General features: G+C 42.4%; 1 protein-coding gene and 1 pseudogene across 1 annotated transcript in view; both read right to left on the bottom strand.

The window, feature by feature from the left end:
• atxn3 (ataxin 3) overlaps positions 1-19,374 on the bottom strand; it is a 75,502-nt gene that overhangs the window by 32,778 nt on the left and 23,350 nt on the right. Inside the window, exon 6 of the mRNA XM_073039510.1 lies at positions 18,579-18,666. Within this exon, the coding sequence (XP_072895611.1) occupies positions 18,579-18,666 (88 nt within the window). The remainder of the gene's footprint in view (positions 1-18,578; positions 18,667-19,374) is intronic.
• Positions 14,692-15,942, bottom strand: LOC140723191 (peptidyl-prolyl cis-trans isomerase D pseudogene; annotated as a pseudogene).

The following is a 19,374-nucleotide window of genomic DNA, read 5'->3' as shown; positions in this document are numbered from 1 at the left end:
AAGTGGATAAAGACAACGCACTGGATGTTTTCTACATGGACTTTAGCAAGGCGTTTGACAAGGTTCCCCATGGGAGGCTAGTCAAGAAGGTTCAGTGTGGTCAGCATTCAAGATGAGGCAGTGAATTGGATGAGACATTGGCTTTGTGGGAGAAGCCTGAGAATGGTAGTGGATGGTTGCCTCTCTGACTGGAGGCCTGTGACTAGTGGTGTGCCTCAGGGATCGGTGCTGGGTACGTTGTTTGTCATTTATATCAATGATTTAGATAATATGGTTAACTGGATCAGCAAACTTGCAGATGACACCAAGATTGGGGACGTAGTGGACAGTGAGAAAGTTATCATGGCTTGCAGAGGGATCTGCGTCAGCTGAAAAATGGCAGATGGAATTTAATGCAGACAGGTGCAAGGTTTGCACTTTCCTCGTTGGTCTTACTCGGTGAACTAGTAGGGCACTGAGGAGTGTGGTAGAATAACAAAGGGATCTGGGAATACAGGTCCATAATTTATTGAAAGTGATGTCACAGGTAGAAAGGGTCGTAAAGAAAGCTTCTGGCATAGTGGCTTTCATAAATCAATGTATTGAGTACAGGAAATACACACAAAATGTTGGAGGAACTCAGCAGGCCAGGCAACATTAATGGAAAAAAGTTCAGGGGATAGGACGTTGTGTTGAAGTTGTATAAGATGTTGGTGAGGCCTAACTTGGAGTATTGTGCGCAGTCGTGGTCATCTACCTATAGGAAAGATGTAAAGAAGATTTAAAAGAGTATAGAGAAAATTTACATGGATGTTGCTGGGTTCAGAGGACATGAGTTATAAGGAAATATTGAATAGCTTAGGACTTTATTCCTTAGAATGTAGAAAATGGAGATGAGATTTGACAGCAGAAGAAAGCCCTTAACTCCGAGTGGAGTCATCGAGACACTGTCATGACGGCGGTTTTTTTTAGCAGGTTTTCTTGTTTTTACGAAGCCAAGTTGCTAACTCAATCCTCAACCCAGCACCGATGGAAAGCGTGCAAGGGAGCTGGCTGGATTTAATCTCGCAAGCCTTCGCTCTGAAGTCTGGCGCCAATGCCACTACGCCACCAGCCGGCTGATTTGATAGAGGTATACAAAATTATGAGGGGTATAGATAGGGTTTTTCCAGTCAAGAGGACTTTTTCCAGTGAGGTTGAGTAGGACTACAGCCAGAGGTCATGGGTTAAGGGTGAAAGGTGAGAAGTTTAAGGAGAACATAACAGGAAACTTCTTTTTACTCAGAGGGTGGTGAGACTGTGGAATGAGCTGCCAGCACAAGTGGTGCTTGCGAGCTCGATTTCAATGTTTAAGAAAAGTTTGGATAGGTACATAGTAGTGCCATGGTCCTGGTGCAGGTTGATGAGAGTAGGCAGTTTAAATGGTTCAACACAGACTAAATGGGTCAAAGGGCCTGCTTCTGTGTTGTACTTTTCTATGACTCTATACCACGAGATGAACAGTCCTTGAAAGTGAGTCCAAAGGTTCATTCATTTACACTGTGTACATACATCTACTGATGCCTCTGGACACATCATCAGTGATGTTCCTGGAATCATCAGGTGTTTCAGGTCTTTCAACATCATACATCTTCCTCCAGGTGACCCAGCGGGGGCTTATCAGACCCCAGCTTGTGTCCAGATGGCTAGCTACTTATGACTTTACAACTCTGAGATTAGTTTTCTCCAGGCTGCCACAAAACAAAGAAAACTATGGAAATCACTCAAAGAAGAACATCAAACACCCCCTGCACAATAAAAAACTTACAAATCGGCAACAAGAGCACCAACCCCACTCCCCAAGCACAGAAAAACGAAGTGGGTGAACTTTAACAATAAATCTCAACCCCCACCACACAAAAACTTACCAAATACACTAAAATTAAACGGACAAAAGCACAAATATAAAAGTTATAAAACTGCGAAGAGTCAAGTCCAACCAAAAAACTGCAGAATTTTGGTAACATCCTCTTCGAGGGAGAGGGAGGCCACTCGAACGCAGAGGTAGAGTAATGAGGGAGATAGGCCATCACACGCAGACACTATCGAGCGATAGGCAGACACCTTAGTCAGCAGTAACGAGCGATAGGTGGTCACATACAGACATCTCATCCGACAGCAGCTAGAAGCAGGAAGTCGGTGCTGAACACTTGCTCACCTTACGCCTTCGCCTCATTGATTCAATCTTCCCCTGCGCTTTAATCAGTGATTAATGGAGACCTTAACTGGTGAAATGGAGATGATTGTGGGTTTGCAGCCCATCTCTAAGCTTTGCCACGTGGCCTCCGGTCACCTCCCAGAATGTTCTCGAAGACAGCAGAGTTCTAGGTCACTCAATTCAATTCAAACTGTAAATCGTGGGCTTTAACAGTTCCAGAAACACATTTAAAATAAAGAGAAGACAAAAAAGAAGTGAAATAAATAGATTTGCAGACTATCTGGAAAACATTGCTCAAGGTATCAGTGTTCACTGGTGCCATCTTGACTGGAAGTCAAGTGATGGGCAAGTGAAGTTGAGTTATCCCCTCTGGTTCAGGACCCTGATAGTTGGGGGGTAATTACTGTTCCTGGACCCAGTGGTGAGTCCTGAGGCTCCTGTACCTTCTTCCTGATGGCAGTGGTGAGAAGAACCCATGTCCTGGTTGGTGGGAATCCCTGATGATGGATGCCACTTTCCTCTGACAGTGCTCTGTATAGCTGTGCTCAAACGTGGGGAGGGTTTACCTGTGATCGAATGGGCTGTATCCACTATTTAATGTAGGATTTTCTGTTCGAGGGCATTAGTGCTTCTATACCAGTCTGTGATGCAGCTGGTCAGTATACTCTCCACCACACATCTATAGAAGTTTGTCAAAGTTTTATGTTTCATGCTGAATCTCTGCAAACTCCTAAGGAAGTAGAGGCACTATTGTGCTTTCTTTGTAATTGCACTTATGGGCTAGGCCCAGGACAGATCCTCCAAAATAACTCCACCGAGTTATTTAAAGTAACTGACCCTTTCCACCTCTGATTTGCTGATGAAGAGAGGCTCATGGACCTCTGCTTTTCTCTTCTGGAAGTCAATAATCAGCTCCTTGGATTTGCTGACATTGAGTAAGAGCTTGATGTCGTGGTGCCATTCAGCCAGATTTTAAATCTGCCTCCTATATGCTGATTCGTCACCACTTTTGATTTGGCCTATGACAGGCTTGAATACGGCAATGGAGTTGTGCTTAGCCTCACAGTCATAAGTGTAGAGTGAGTAGTGCGCGAGTATATACAACACAATCAATCATGCTCAACATTCAGTAGCTTCTTCTAGAAATGTTGACTCTCATGAGATTAGATCACAAGACATAGGAAGAGAATGACACCATTTGGCCCATCGAGTCTGCTCCGCCATTCAGTCATAGCTGATTGTCCCTCTCAACCCTATTCTCCTGCCTTATCCCCATAACGTTCAACACCTTTATTAATCAAGAACCTATCAGCCTCTGTTTTAAATATACCCAATGATTTGGCCTCCACAGCCATCTGTAGCGGTGAATTCTACAGATTCACCACCCTCTGGCTAAAGAATTTCTTCATCTCTGTTCTAAAGGGACAGCCTTCCATTCTATGGCTGTACCCTCTGTCCAGTACTCCCTCACTGTAGGAATCATCCTCTCCATGTCCACTCTATCTAGGTCTTTCAATGTTCAATAGGTTTCACTAAGATCACCCCCCCACCCCCCACTTCACATTCTTCCAAAGAACAGCAAGTAGAGTTACAGAACATGCTCCTCAGATGTTAACCCTTTTATTGTTAGGATTATTCCCGTGAACCTCCTCTGGACCTTCTCCAATGCCAACACATCTTCCCTCAGATAAGGGGTTTAAAATCGCTCATTATACTCCAAGTGTGGTATCACCAATCCCATTTAAAATGTCAGCATTACAAATCTGCTTTCATATTCTGGTCCTCTCGAAATTAATACTAACTTACTTTCCAGTTCATTGCCTGTTTAGTGTATAGCGTTTTAATGAATAAAATTTAAAGGGAAATGCAAAATTTCACATAAGTACTCTGTTCAAAGTTTGAGAATGGAGCATGGTTCTAGGCCAGAGTAAAGGAAACTTTCCTAAATATTCAAAGAAGCAATGACAGTACAGGAAGAAAATAATGTTGATACCACAGTGGAAACTGCTCCATTTATCAGTGTTTATTAAATTCACACAGAAGCAAAAGGTGGAAAGGAATGGATTAAATTTGTACTTATTTTAATTAAGAGTCATTCCTGCTCACTGTGGATTGAGATTTTGAAAGGCTGTAATTATTTCTGAAGAATCATGCAAGTTACTTTTGCACTTTTATTGCAAGATAATTTAATGTACTAGACCGAGCAGGGATATCCACCTTCAACAACTCTTATATGGAATAACTATGAACTTTATTCTGATCTAACTTTCTATTTCCTTGCCTAATTTTCTGCTGATATTTTCTGAGAGAGCCAGCTTCTTACTTGTCTGTTGTACCTCAGCTTTTTTTGGTATAATTTTCTGCGTTTGTGCCAAACTGAATCCTTAAAACATTGTGAAAGGTAATTTCCATTGCTCATACATGCAAATTTTCATTTGGTTTGGAGAGTTCACTAAAGCAAATGAGTCTTTGTCTTCATTTATGAAAGCAATAGAAAACTGGGTGGTATAATTTGCATAAACTCTAAAAGAATACCTGAAAATTTTACATTTTTAAATTCACCTGAAAGGTCAGCATTAAAAACAAATCTGCTGGAGGAACTCAGAGGACTGAGCAGCAACTGTAGGGTGTGGGTGGTGAGGCGGGGGAAGGACTTGGTGAAGTTTCAGGCTGACTTTCAGTCCTGATGCAGGTTTTTGGCTTGAAATGTCAAATTCCTTTTCCCCTACAGATGCTGCCTGACCCACTGAGATCCCTCAATAGTTTCTTTGTTGAGTCACTTGTGTCTCAATTAGGAGAGTGTTACACACCATATTAAAATCCCTGACAAGATGGCAGTGACTATTAGGCCCCTGAACTGGTGTGGTTAACTCCACTCACCTCAATTCTGAACTACTTCCACAACCTACAAACTCACTTTCAAGGACTCTACACCTCACTACTACGTCGACTCAGGCTTAGGGGGCCGGCGTCGGGCACGATGAAGACTCTCCACTCCTCCCTCTCCCTCATCAGTGTGTTCAGTTCACCTACATTAACCATGCCGCTATCTTCTAGGAGCGTGTTGACCATAGTCTTGGGAGGGCGCCCAGGGTTCATCCTCCCATGCTTGGACTCCCATGTGACGACTAGGCTGCCAGGGAGCTCAGGGTGGCATAGACAGTGTTCTGCTAATTGCACTCTTCTCGCCTCGATTTTAGTAGTGAGCATCGATAGGTCGTCATAAAGCTCGACGTTCGTCATGTGCTGTTGCCAACTCACGTCAAGAGCCATCCGGAGCACTCGTGTACAGCAACCATCTAGTGACTTTCGCATGGTCTTGGTGAGTGTCCACGTCTCGCATCCATACACAAGAATAGACTCTATGACTGCTATGTAGATCCTCTTTCTGAGCCCTCTGGTCAAGTTCAACCTACAGGTTTCCTTCACATCGTTCATAGCCCTCCATGCCAGCGCCTTTTGTATCTTTATGTCCTTCTCCGAACTCATCACTCTTGACCCAAGGTACTTGAAGTTTAAGACTTTCTTAATGGTATCATTCTTTACGGTCTTGAGAGTACCTTCATCGCAGTTGAACGCCATGTACTCTGTTTTTTTAGCGTTTAGGTGAAGTCCAACTTTATTGCACACAATTTCCACTTTTGTCAGTAGCTGTTGTGCTTCCTCCATCTAGTCAGAGAGCAGGACTATGTCATCTGCAAAATCGAGATCTGTGAGCGTAACTGGTCTGACCCTTTTGGTTCATCCTGGTTTTTATGGTAAAACCAAGCTTGTCATGATCTTTGGTAGCTTGACGTAGAACGTAATCAAGGACGATTATAAAGATGTAGGGTGCCAGGGTGTCTCCTTGCAGCACACCAGCTAGGAGCTCGAACACTGCTGTTTCTCCATCTGGTGATACAACTTTCACCATGGTCTCGGTATAGCTGGATTCTACTGCTCTCAGTAGATGGTCTGGCACTCCGTAAGCATTCAGGATCTTCAGCATTTTACCTCGGTGACTGGAATCAAAAGCTTTGTGAAAATCAAAGGAAGTAAGCACGGCTGAGAGGTTGTTCTTCTTGACTTCCTCGATGATTCTGCAGAGAGCAAGTATTTGCATTACTGTTGTGAGCTTCTGCCGAAAACCATTCTGATGGAATCTGAGCTTAGGGTCAATGGTGTTGTGAATCCTGTTCAAGATCATCCGATTGTAGAGCTTTGCTAAGATGCAGGTCAAGCTGATACCGTGGTAGTTATCTGTCTTCGTGAGGGATCCAGACTTGGGTCAGGGATAACATTTGAGAGTGACCACTGTTCTGGTTTGTCGCCTTTCATCAGTGCCATATTACATATGTGCAGCAAGATGTCATCCAGGTCGCAGTTCTTCAGGACATCTGACGGTATTCCATCTGGTCCAGCGCTCCTGCCCTGTTTGAGTACATAGTTGGCCTTCTTCAGTTCCTCAATAGTGAATGGGCTGTCATTGATGTCGACTTGCGTTAGTATCGTGGTTACGTCCTCTTCTTCTTCCGTGATTGTTGAAGGGTTTCCCAGCAGGTTCTTGAAGTGGGTAAACCATGTCTGGACACGGTCCTCTGCAGTTTGACCACTTATTTGACCTGATGGGGACTTCTTCCGTCTGCTGATCTCGTTGACTAGACGCCATGCTTTTCCATGCTGCTTGTCTTCATTAGCAGCCTCTACCCCTCTAATCCTCTCAGCTTGTTCCTCTTCCTTCAGTCGGTCGTAGGTGGCAAAGAGATTCTTCTTTGCTGTCTTGAACTTGTCTCTTCACTCTTCTGTTTTGCTCCTTCTGAGTTCAGCATGACAAGCATTGACCACACTCCTTGCTGCGACGACGTCAGGATGTTTCAAGATCTGGCTCTTTTTGATTCGCTTCACAGTAGGCAGACTCTTTGTTGCGACTCTGTGTGCGTCTATGAGCCGTTGATAGCGGTCGGTGGCAGTCTCTTCCTCCTCCCACTCCAGTGGGCCGAAGCGATTTCTCACTTCCACAGTGTACTGGGCTTGAAGAATAGGTTGTGAAGAGAATGCCTTCTAGTCTATCTCCTTGGGACCTGTGGCTTTGGGTTGCGGCAGGCTCAGTCTCACTTGCTTTGACACTACTCTGTGGTCAGAACTGACCGAGTTGAAAATGCTGCAGGCGTCTGTGTTGATCATACAATTACGCCATTTTGTTCTTTTTTAAAAAATTTTTTTTTATTAGTTTTTCAAAACATTTTACAAAATTAAAAACCCCAAATCCCAATGAGGAGCATTAATACAGAGCAAGGTTAAGCATACAATAACAATATGCTACAGAGGAAGAGACTTTAACAAAAAAGCACCTAAATTAAAGACAAGTGAGCCATTTTGTTCTTATGAGGATGTAGTTGAGATGTTTCCTGTTGAGGGAGGCTCTGTTTTTGCATGTCCACAGTTTACCAGCTCGCTTCTTGAATTGTGTGTTGGCAGCAATGAGACTGTGTTCCTGGATGAAATCAACTAGGTATTGTTCATTTCTGTTGGTAAAGTCACGGTATGAGTATGGAACATCTTCCAGTCCGACCTGGGCATTACCATCGCTGAGCACAGCCAGGAAGTATGTGCTGGTATTGAAATGACAGCTTCGTAAAGTTTACTGTAGAAGGTCTCCACCTCCTTCTCCTCGCTGCAGTTGTGCGGGGAGTAACAGATGATGACTGAGGTCGCCGGGTTTCCGTCGAATTCTGCAGTAAGGATTCTGTCACTGACTGAGATTACGCCCCTCAGTGCCTTCTTCTCCTTGCGGTTCAACACCAGCCCTACTCCGTCTTGTGCTGACATCGTCCTCGGCTCTCTCCTTGCGGACGAGGTGATGAGGTGCATCCCCTCTACCTCTGTGAACTTATCTCTTCCTCTGGGTGTACATGACGTTGTTCTTGGATCCCCAGGATGGAGATCTTGTATCTGCTTGCCTGTGATGCCAGCTCTGTGCATCGAGGCAAGAGGCAGATGGTGTTTGCATTGAAGGTTGAAATGATCGTTTTTACCTTACAGCGCAAAAGAGGCACAGTTCGCTCATCCCCCTTGTCGGACTCAACCCTCCCTGTGGGGTTGTGTCTTCATAGGGTCTGGGCACTCCGCAGAGCTCCTGAGCACAGGAGCTCTGGAAGTACAGGGTTTGCTGGGTTGCCTGTCATCATAATGCGTTACAAGGCATGAAACAAAAGACTGTGTGGCGCGCCATTCCTCACACAGACAGTAGGTGGCCATTGACTCACAATGAGTCCATCCGTCCTTTGGCAGGTTTTGTTTTTAGTCCCTCCTCCCTGGTTAACCAAAGTGCATCACAGGGTGTGCCAGTTGAGTCACTGACAACCCACCTACAACTCAAGTTCTCAGTATTATGAATCTATTTATCTATGTACTTATTTAGCACATTTGTCTTATTTTGCACATGTTGCTTGTCATTTTTATGTATAGTTTTTAATAAATTGTATTTCTTTATTTTTCTGTAAATGCCTGCAAGAAAATAAGAACAGGGTAATATATAGTGACATATGCACTTTGATAATACATTTATTTTCAAGAGAAATTCTGCAGATGCTGGAAATCCAAAGCAACACACACAAAATGCTAGAGGAACTCAGCAGGTCAGACAGCATCAATGAAAATGAATGAACAGTCAAGGTTTTGGGCTGAGATCCTTCTTCAGGACTGAGAAGGAAGGTGGGGGGGGGGGGGGAAGATGCCTGAACAAAAAGGTGAGGGGTTGGGGAAACAGGCTAACTGGAAGGTGCTAAGTGAAGCTAGGTGGGTGGGAAAGGTCAAGGGCTGGAGAAGAAAGAATCTGATTGGAGAGGAGAGTGGGCAAAAAGAGAAAGGGAAAGAGGAGGGGGCCCACTGGGAAGTAATAGGTAGGTGAGAAGAAGTGAGAAGTCAGAGTGAGGAATAGAGAAAAGGGGAGGGAGAATTTCTTCACCAGAGGTAGAAATCGATATTCATACTGTCAATTGGAGGCTACCTAGATGGAATATAAGGTGTTGCTCCTCCACCCTGAAGGTGGCTTCATCTTGGCACAAGACAAGGCCATGGATCGACATTTTGGAACAGGAATGGGAATTAAAATATTTGGCCAATGGGAAGTCCGGCTTGTGGCAGATGGCATGGAAGTGCTCGACGAAGCTGTCCCCCAATTTACGATGGGTCTCACCGATGTAGAAGAGACGGCATTGCATTGGGAGCACCGGACACAATACAGGATCCCAGCAGCTTTGCGGGTGAAATGTCTGCAGAGTCCTGCAATTAAAGGAGGTACAGTTCTCATACTAGGCAGAGATGTAGCCAGTCAGGATGCTCTCCATTGTGGTCAAGAATGCACTTGAGGAGGAATGTGAAGCAGAGGCTGCTTCAACAGAGGCAAAGGTGGATGAAGCAGCAACTGACTTAGACAGTGGTGAGTCTGTAACCAGAATCAGTCATGCTTTGCTGACATAACAGCCAATGCGTTTTACTAAAGAATGTGTCGAAACACATTTTGGATATAAAAAGACAGTGCTCCAGCTCTACAAGAAGCTGTCCACACCACGCGGCCAATATGCCTTTCACATTGTTCAGGTATTGACAGTGAAGGTCTACAACAGCAAAGACCCACAACCCCACCCTTCTACAGTTCCACCACAACAACGACCTCAGTCAAGAGTTGCTACTGATGCCAATCCCATCTGCCCAGACATGGACAGACTGATCTTCCATCCATCCTAGGACACACATTTGGCAAACCAGTCTCCACAATGATCTCATTCAGGAGCTGCAGGTACATTAGATTTGGCTTGGTATCTGGCTCATCAAGATCCAGTCACAGTATGACTAAAGGTGTTCAACAACCAGTCTGCCAGTTATCTGCCCCAAAAGTCAAACTTTTGCAATGTTGTGGAAGGACTAAGTCTCAAATCTAACTAAGAGCTCAACCTTCTTTGTAGGTGGCTTGATGCGGAGTCACTGCAACATGCAAGAAGGGTTAGAGCCATTCACATTAATAATCCAGCTAAAGGTTTACAAATGCTATGGCAGAGGCTGGACAAATGTCTCTCCAGAGGCAATCAAAGAATCTCTCTTCCCATCTGAAGATCTGCAAAAGCTCTATAGAATCTTGATCTTGGCCAGGACGTCCCGCCATGCAGCAAAGTGTGGACCTTGGATAGGACCTCACTACAACACCCTTACTTTCCAGCTCACTGATACCAAAAGACCCTTTGTGCATGGTGGCATGCTATTGACCATCAGCAGCTTATACGACCCTCTTGGATTTGCTGCTCCAGTCACTTCATGTTAACAGAGTTGACCTCAGACACTTGTGGATGGCATGTCCACTCCCTAAAGAGGAACATGAGCAATGTTGCTCTTCCCTTCAGGATCTTATAGGCTTCAAAATTCCAAGAACCTTCAAAACAATTCCACTATCTACAGCACAACAGAATGTGCTTTACAGCTTCTGTGATCCATCAACTAGAGCTACTGCTGCTGTTACATATCTGAAGATCACCAACACTGCTGGATATAGTGAAGTTGGATTCACCCAAGGTTGAGAGGGAAATGGATCACCCATGATGAAATGGCAGAGCAGACCCAATGGCCTGAATGGCCTAATTCTTCTCCTAAATCTTATGGTCATACCAAGGCTTGAACTCTGTGCTGCTGTTCTATCAGTTGAGGTGGCAGAGATGATTACTGAAGATATACTATATGGACACAGAACTAGATGATATCAAGTTCTTTACAGACAGCAAGATTTACTCAGTTATAGATTTAATGAAACAAGGAGATTCTATGTTTATGTACATAATAAGACCCTACATATCAGGCAATTGACTCAGAAGAGCCAATGGACCTATGCTTCTGCTGAACTTAATCTGGCTAATCATGCCACAAGAGGGCTCACCCTCTCCTCATGGTTAACTAACCCAGCATTTCTTGCTGATCTCCACCAGGAACATCATCAAGGCAGGTACTTTTGAACTGAGGACAGTTAAAGACACTACTTTCAAGACCAATCCCCGAGACTATAGTTCTTTTGCTAAAGACTCAGTGATCACTTGACTTTTAGGTTCAATAGTTAAGTTTGACTATTGGATGGCAGGTGGAGAGTGTTCTGGCCTTAAGAGGCACAGTTTATTTTGTATGAACATCACTGCTTGTATGTAAACTGTATTTCACATCGTTTCCTGTGTGGGTTAGTTTTGATTTGATTTGATTTGAAGCACAAGGTGGAAAGATGTTCATCTCTATCCTCTATTTATTTGCCCTTGAAACAGCAATATCTTTTCATAAGTAAGAGATCTCATTAAAAACCCTGAAGAAAGCTTCCATATTGGTTGATTTTTCAGAAGTTGTTTAACTCGCTGCATAGCTGTGTAGAAATGCACTGTAAGGGCAATAGAGGAACTAATTAGGGATTGTGGACAAAGCTTTATGCGTAGTAGTTTGTGTCTAACCAATCTTATAGAGTCTTTTGAGCTGCGTCTGCGAGGCTGGGTCCGACGGAGCTTTCATTGTGTGCTGCGTCTGCGAGGCTGAGTCCGGCAGCGCCTTGGAAGTCCATAGCGGGGGTATTCTCTTCTGCCGCCCGCGTGGGATGACAAGTCTATCGGGACCCTGAGGTCTTGTGGAAACCGTGTGGTGGTTTCTTTCAAACTTATAGTCTTTTAACATCTTTGGACTATTTTTACTGTGCCCATGGTCTGTTTTTTTTTTATCAATTATGGTATTGTCTGCACTGTTGCAATTATATGTTAACTATAACTATATGTAACTATGTGGTTTTGTGTAGGTCTTGTAACTTTAGTTTTTGGTTTGTTGGGTGGTAGAGTTGGTCTCCTGACTTGGTGTGTCTGGGTAGTCTTTGTTTAGTCTGGTGGGTTTGGAGCTCCTTTCCGGGGAATGCGCTAAGATGGTAGCACGATATTAATACGCAGCAGCCTCTCCGGACTCTGGATTTGGGGATTACCAAACGTTATGCGGATTTTCTGGTGTAGTCTGTTTTGTCGTGTGCTTTTGTGAAGTCATTCTGGAGGAACGTTGTCTCATTTTTTAACTGCATTGCATTTGTGGTTTCTAAATGACAATAAACTGAAACTGAACTGAAGTTACCAGGAAAATTGATGAAGGTAAGGCAGTGGATGTTGTCTACATGGACTTTAGCAAGGTCCTTAACAGGAAAGGGTCAGTTGCTCGGCATTCAGGATGAGGTAGTCAATTAGATTAGACATTGGCTTTGTAGGAGAAGCCAGAGAGTGGTAATAGATGACAGCCTCTTTGGTTAGTGGACTATGATTTCTGGAGTGCCGCAGGGTCTGGTGCTGATCCATTGTTGTTTGTCATCTACAGTATATCAATGATCTGGATGATAATGTGGTAACCTGGATCAGCACATTTATGGATAACATCAAGATTGAGGGTGTGGAGGACAGCAAGGAAGACTATCAAAGCTTGCAACGGAAACTGTACCAACTGGAAAAATGACAGATGGAATTTAATTTAGACAAGTGTGAGGCATTGGGAGGACAAACCACGGTGGGACTTAAATGGTGAGCAGTAAGGCACTGAAGAATGCAGTGGAGCAGAGGGATCTGGGAATATAGATTCATAATCCCTTCAAAGTGGCATCACAGGTAGATAGGTTTGTAAAGAAAGCTTTTGCTACATTGTTATTCATAAATCAAAGTATTGAGTACAGGAGTTGGGATGTTATGTTGAAGTTGTATATTACTTTGGAGAGGCCAAATTTGGAGTATTGTGTGCACTTTTGCTCAACTATCATGGGAAAGATGTCAATAAGATTGAACGTGTAGAAAAATTACAAGGCAAGGATGCTTCCAGGACTTGAGCACCTGAGTTATTGGGAGAGGTTGAACAGGTAAGGACTTTATTCCCAAGAGCAAGGGACGATTACATGTCCTAATGGAGTATTAAGGGAAATAGAGGTTGTTGGGGGTGTTCAAGATCCTTGGGAAGGCGGGGGGGGGGGGGGGGGGGGGGAGGTGGAGAGTAAGTGGCATCCTAACTTGAGGTACGAGACCTGACCGACCATTAGTAGAACAGGCACTTCCAAAAAAAGGATGAGATACTAGAACACAGGAAGAACCATAGCTCCACAGACGGTGAAACAGAACCAATCAGTGAGCATGCCAACACCGTGATTTCTCTTGAGATGTTCAAAGCGACCTTGGCTTCATATGTGCGGTCAAGAACCATCTTTGGGGATCATGAGGCCTTACGTGATTGGTCAGTCATGCTAACCAATAGTATAAAAGTAGCTTGCCAAACACCAGCTCTATCTCGACTAACACTCAGACTCCAATCTGAATCCGTCAATGTAATTTTCACTGTTGTAATTGTCTTCATCTTTGCCTCGCTGTTCCTTTGCATGCTGCTCCCATTGTTCCACCCATGTCAACTCACTGCTGTCCTCAACATCCGATAGGCATTCCCAGTTTGTGCTCATTTTAAATTTTAATTTAGTCCCGCTAATGACAGATAATTACGTATGGTGTTATCTCTGTGAGTCTGAAGGTGGTGAAACCTTGAATTCTAATCCTGCTAAGAAACAGAAACTAGAGAAAGTGCGTCAATACAATCCCGGAGTATAGTTTTATTCTGTTCCTGTCAGATCAGTGACACTCATGTGTCCTATTTGTAATACTGTACTAACGAAGCCATGAAACCATCAAGATTGCAGGGACACTTCTATAATAGACACTCTGAAAAGGCTACTTATGGTATGACTCAGTTTCAGAAGATGAAAGAAGCATTTGAAAAGTGTTACACACTCGTTTTATTTATGACCTTGATAGTGGTCTCATTGCTTCTTAGAACATCTCCAAAATGATAGGAAAGTGTGGAAAAGCTCATACAATTAGTGAAAGATGCCTACTGTACCAGAAGTGCTCACCACTGTTCTCAAAATGGATACCAGCATTTTAAAATTAATTCTTCAGAGTAATAATTCTGTAGCTTATTGTATTGACGAAATGAGTGAAGACATTGAGTAACAATTATGCACAGAGCTACAAAAAACAGGATTTGGGACACAGCTGGATGAGTCAATTGTGCAAGACAACAAAACACTGCTAATGGCACATGCACAGTTTATCAAAATTGGAAAAGTTTATGAAGGATTCTCTTTTATAAAAATTTAAAAACAAATATTAATGGAGAATCAATCTACAACAAGCTTAAAATGTATATTGAGGATAAAACTATTCTGATTAGGAACATGATTTCTTGTGCAACAGATGGAGCACTATGTATGACAGGCCACCATGCTGGTTTATTGGTACTTATGAAAAAAGATATTCCAAGTCTGTTTGAAATCCATTGTGTAATTCATCAACATCTCACAACCAAAAACCTCAGCCAGCAACTTTTTTCAAGCATAACTCTTCTAATATCTGCTCTCAACAAAATTAAAGCACATCCATTTTTTTTATTTTAATAGTTTAACAATTTTATTACACATGGCATAGTTAAATTTCAATGTTTATTCACCATCTAGTTTCTATTGTTTTCTATAGACAAAACACATTATCTGACGGACAACAGACCCAACAAACAGAAGTGCCCAAGAAAATTAAGGTCAACAAATACTAGGCTATTTTGAACTGTTTTTAAAAAAAAAACAAATTATCAAGCAAACATTTTTGCATAAGCTGCCTCTTCCTTCTCGTTCTCTTCCTTCTTTTTCTGCTTCACTCAGAGTTTTTCGTTATTTATAGCTTTGTCTTCAGGTGTTATTTCCTGAGCTTTCTTAAGATCACAGTGCCTGGTCATAACCCTCCTTCGCTTGCCAAGCCTGTGCCCTTCTGTAAAGTGCCTTTGTGTTTGATTGATTAATCGTCAAAGCCTCATCAAAGCTTTCAATGGCGCCATCCCAGTCAGAAATTTTCAGCTTGCAGGCAGCTATGTTCAGATGCCAACTTAGTGCAACAGAATCCAGTTTTGTAATCTCTGCTGATTTTTGATTAATTTCATCTCTTAATGTGTCTATATATCTTAAAGCCTTGGAGTATTTCTTGTCTGCCATAATCCAGTTCTGAGATTTAAAGAAGTTGTTCCCAAGATTCTTTTAAGTCTTCTGCAATCCGAAAAACGGTATCAATATCAGTTATATCTTCTTCATTATCTTCTGGAAAGTCTGGGTATGCATCCCCTGATCCATCAGCAGGAGCAAGACCTAAATCATCTCCTTCTTTAAGTTCACCACAGTTTTCTGTAATACATTGCTTTACAGGCTTCTCAGCTTTTACTTCAACATTTTCCAGCATCTTTACCACTCCCAATCCTTTCAATGTCTGACCAAAAACCACATGTTTGTTGTCTAGATGAGGAGTAGGCACTGTAATGATGAAGAACTGCGAGCCATTGGTGTTTAGTCCTGCATTGGCCATACTAAGCAATCCTACTTGGTCATGCTTGTAATGAAAATTTTCATCTTCAAATTTCTCTCCATAGGTACTTTCTCCTCCAATTCCATTGTGATTGGAAAAATCTCCTCCTTGAATCATAAACTTCTTTATAATCCTGTGGAAGGGGCAGCCTTTGAAATGCAGAGGTTTTCCAGTGGTCGGCCCAACTCCCTTCTCTCCAGTGCATAATGCTCAGAAATTTTCAGCTGTTTTAGGACAAACATCGGCAAAGAGTTCCAGAACTATCCGCCCAACTAACTCGCCCACCATGCTCACGTCCAGAAAGACCCACGGGTTCGCCGTATTAACAGGCTTCACTTTGGGAGAAGGATTCACCATTCCGAATGACTGCAGCCACACACACACGGATCTAAAGCGCATCCATTAAATAGCAGGATATGTTATGCCAAGATAACAATAAAGAGTTTGAATACTTGCTTCTTCACACTGAAGTGTGTTGGCCGTCAAAAGGCTGCTGCCTAAAATGTTCCTTAGATCTTTTTGATACTGTGGTTTAATTTTTGCTCAAATTTGACAAGAGCTTGAGAAAGAAGATTGAATACCTATGTGGTGATGTGGCAAACCTAGACGATCTGTATGACAAAATGAATAGTCTAAATATGAAATTGCGGGGTGAGAATTTCAATTTAATCCAGGCAAGAAGTGCAGAAACATTGGGAGAAGAATGTTCTCACAGCTTCCCTGCATGAGAAGAATGTCACTCTCTTTCACAGATGGTGATTTGCAAGAGTACTGTTTACACCTGCAGTCACTGAAGAAGGATGCTTAGAATTGATTCATGGATTTGAACGATTTGGAAATTCCGGACTGGGTAATGACCCCATTTCTTTGCAAGGTGGAAGGACAGGAAGACAGCTTGTAAGAAGAAGATCAAAATTCAGAACGATGAAGAAGCAAAAATGTCAGTTTTTGTGGTATGGGGCCACACTGTCATACAAAATTTCCTGGTCTTTGGAGAAAAGCCAAACCGCTCTTCATTGCATTTCCATCCTCCTACCTTGAAAGGGGCTTCATTACAGTGAACCACTTAGCTACAAAAACGGAAACCTCTTAGGCATTGTTATACGTGGGGACTTAAGGCTTTTGCTGTCACAACGTGAACCAAATATTTCAACTCTTACTAAAAATCAAGCTCAAAGATCACATTGATATCAAAGCTGGTGTACAGTGCCCAGGTACTGTATAAACTAAGCTTAAAGACAAATAAAAAATTAAAGCAGAATCATTTTTCTCATGCTAGCATATGGTAGATTTGTTTTCACACTATGTATATTGAAACTATATTGCGCTGAAGAGGGGCATTGGCAAGTATGAAGGTGTTTTAGGGGGTCTTGGCAAGTATGAAAGTGCATTGGGGGGTGTGGGCTAAAATGGTTGGGAAACACTGTTTTCGAATATAGATGAACGAGGGGAGATTTGATATTTATAAACAAAATTATGAGGGGGATAGAAAGGGTAAATAGAAGCAGGCTTTTTGCATTGAGTTTGGGTGAGACTAGAACTAGAGGTCATGGGTTAAGGGTGAAAGGTGAAATGTTTAAATAGAATACAAGAGGGAACTTCTTCACTCAGAGGCTGGTGAGAGCGCGGAATAAGCAGAAGTATTGGATAAGGATTTGATTTCAACATTCAAGAGATATTTGGATAGGTACGTGGATGGGAGGGGTATGAAGTGCTTTGGTCCGGGTACTGGTTTATGGGCCTATGCCGATGAATAGTTCGGGATGGGCTGGATGGGCTGAAGGGTCTGTTTTGGTGCTGCAGTGCTCTATGACTCTAAGAAGTTGTCCCTAAATCAATGAGTGTGATTCTTCAGGCACCTGCACCTCCTTTCTGACGGTAGAAATAAGAGAGCATGTCCTGAATGTTGAGGGTCCTTAGTGACTACGAAATTACTCACTATAAGTCACTATTCCTTCACTGTTAGAGTCAAAATCAAAATCCACTAGCAGCATTATGAATATAGCCACACCTCAAGAACAGCAGTTCACTATCATTTTATCAAAGGACAATTATGGATGGGTTATCAAATGCAGAGCATGTGTCCGTTGAATTAAAATGGGCCACTACAACCTGCTCTGGTGTTTAGCAATGCAGTGATTGTAAAAGAACATGGGTTTCTTTCCAAGTCACACTTTCCCAGTGATTCTCATGCCCCTTAATTTAAGTTCAGCACCCCTACTGAGGCATTGGCTGCTGCTGCTGACAGCAGCTCGCCAGTGTCCTCTGTCCTGGGCCAGTCTTTCAGGTTGTCCACAGGTGTAGCCCATTTTCAAAGATCCTTCCTCTCTCAGGATGAGGTCTTTGGAGCTTCTGTCGTTCTGGAATTTTACGAGATGGGGTTGTTAGCCCCATGCTCAACCCTCCTCCTTTCGCAGCCGGGCTTGGGACCGTCCATGGCGGAGTTGCCTCTTAATTTGCTTAGTGTTTGGTAATCCACTGATCTCAGCTTGAATGCACTCACTCACCGAGCATCCACATTCCTCTAGGTGAATGAAATGCCTCATCTCTGGCTGGGATCAACTCCTTATTCTGAATATAAACTCCCTATTTCTAGATTTTTTTCAGAAAACACCTTAATATCTATCATATCAATCACTCTAAGAATCAAAGAGATTACACTGCATTCTTCTCAAATAATGTATTTCATTTGTCTGATTTTCAGTCTATATAGACTACAACTGCACACTTATTTTATAGGTAATTTTCTCGCTCAGGAATCAATCTGGCCTATCAAGTATACACCACCTCGAAAGACAAGAGTATCCTTTCTCAAGTAATGAGAGTTAAGCTGCCTACAGTACTCCATATGTGGTATTTACAAAGCATTGAACAACTGCAACAAGACCTCCTTACTTTCATACTCCAAGTCCATTGCATCAAAAGCTAACATACAAAGTGTTTTATACATATTCATAATAAAACAATTTACAAGTATATTGAATGAGGGTTACCTTCTTGCTGCAACTGAGCCAAGAATAGGGCGAGGTAAGTGTCTGAGATCAACTCTGGACCCGTCAATAAAGAATTCAGATTAAACCACTGCCCAGAAAAGAAAGCATTGGTTATTCTTTACATCTATGTATATTAATTGACAGATGCATAATCTTCTCATGAGCTTATTTTAAAGATGTAAATTATTCCTTATCGTTTTATAAATCTAGAGAAAACAAATTGCGCCATCTGGTGGTAAGCTCTGTGAGGTACAATAACATTCCTATCAATTTAGACCTAATTTATTAGTATTTTATGTTGTTTTTCGATGGTGTTAATAGTTTTTGAATATATTTGAGTGATCTTGACTGATTTTAATGAGTTTGACAGTTCTGGATAAGGTAGGGCAGTAGTTTTTATGTTGTTGTCCTGTCACCTGCAATCATCACTAAGTGATGATATGATGTATCAGACAACCCTCTTGACACCTGGTACATTACCACTGTGGATAGGACCAAATTTCCTACAAGGTTGAGGGAGAGATCGGGGAGGGAGAGCGGAATGTGCTGTGGAAGAGTAGTTAGGTAAAGAAAACTGAAGAAATACACACTTTATTTCATTATATAAATGTTTGACTTTCTTACATTGAGCATCATGTATTTATAAAATGTTTTTAAATACAGAAAAGAACCATTCCATGTTGGTTCATAGTAATACAAATAATAAATATTAATTAAAATTATAAATATTCAGGCAATGGGAGTCAGAGGTATGTTTAAGAAGTACATTTAAATAAACAAATACAGTGAACTGGGC

The sequence above is a fragment of the Hemitrygon akajei genome, chromosome 3, assembly GCF_048418815.1.
Source record: "Hemitrygon akajei chromosome 3, sHemAka1.3, whole genome shotgun sequence".
NCBI classification, from domain to species: domain Eukaryota; kingdom Metazoa; phylum Chordata; class Chondrichthyes; order Myliobatiformes; family Dasyatidae; genus Hemitrygon; species Hemitrygon akajei.
The sequence above is the reverse complement of the archived record's forward strand: the minus strand, read 5'-3'. Positions and strand labels throughout refer to the sequence as shown.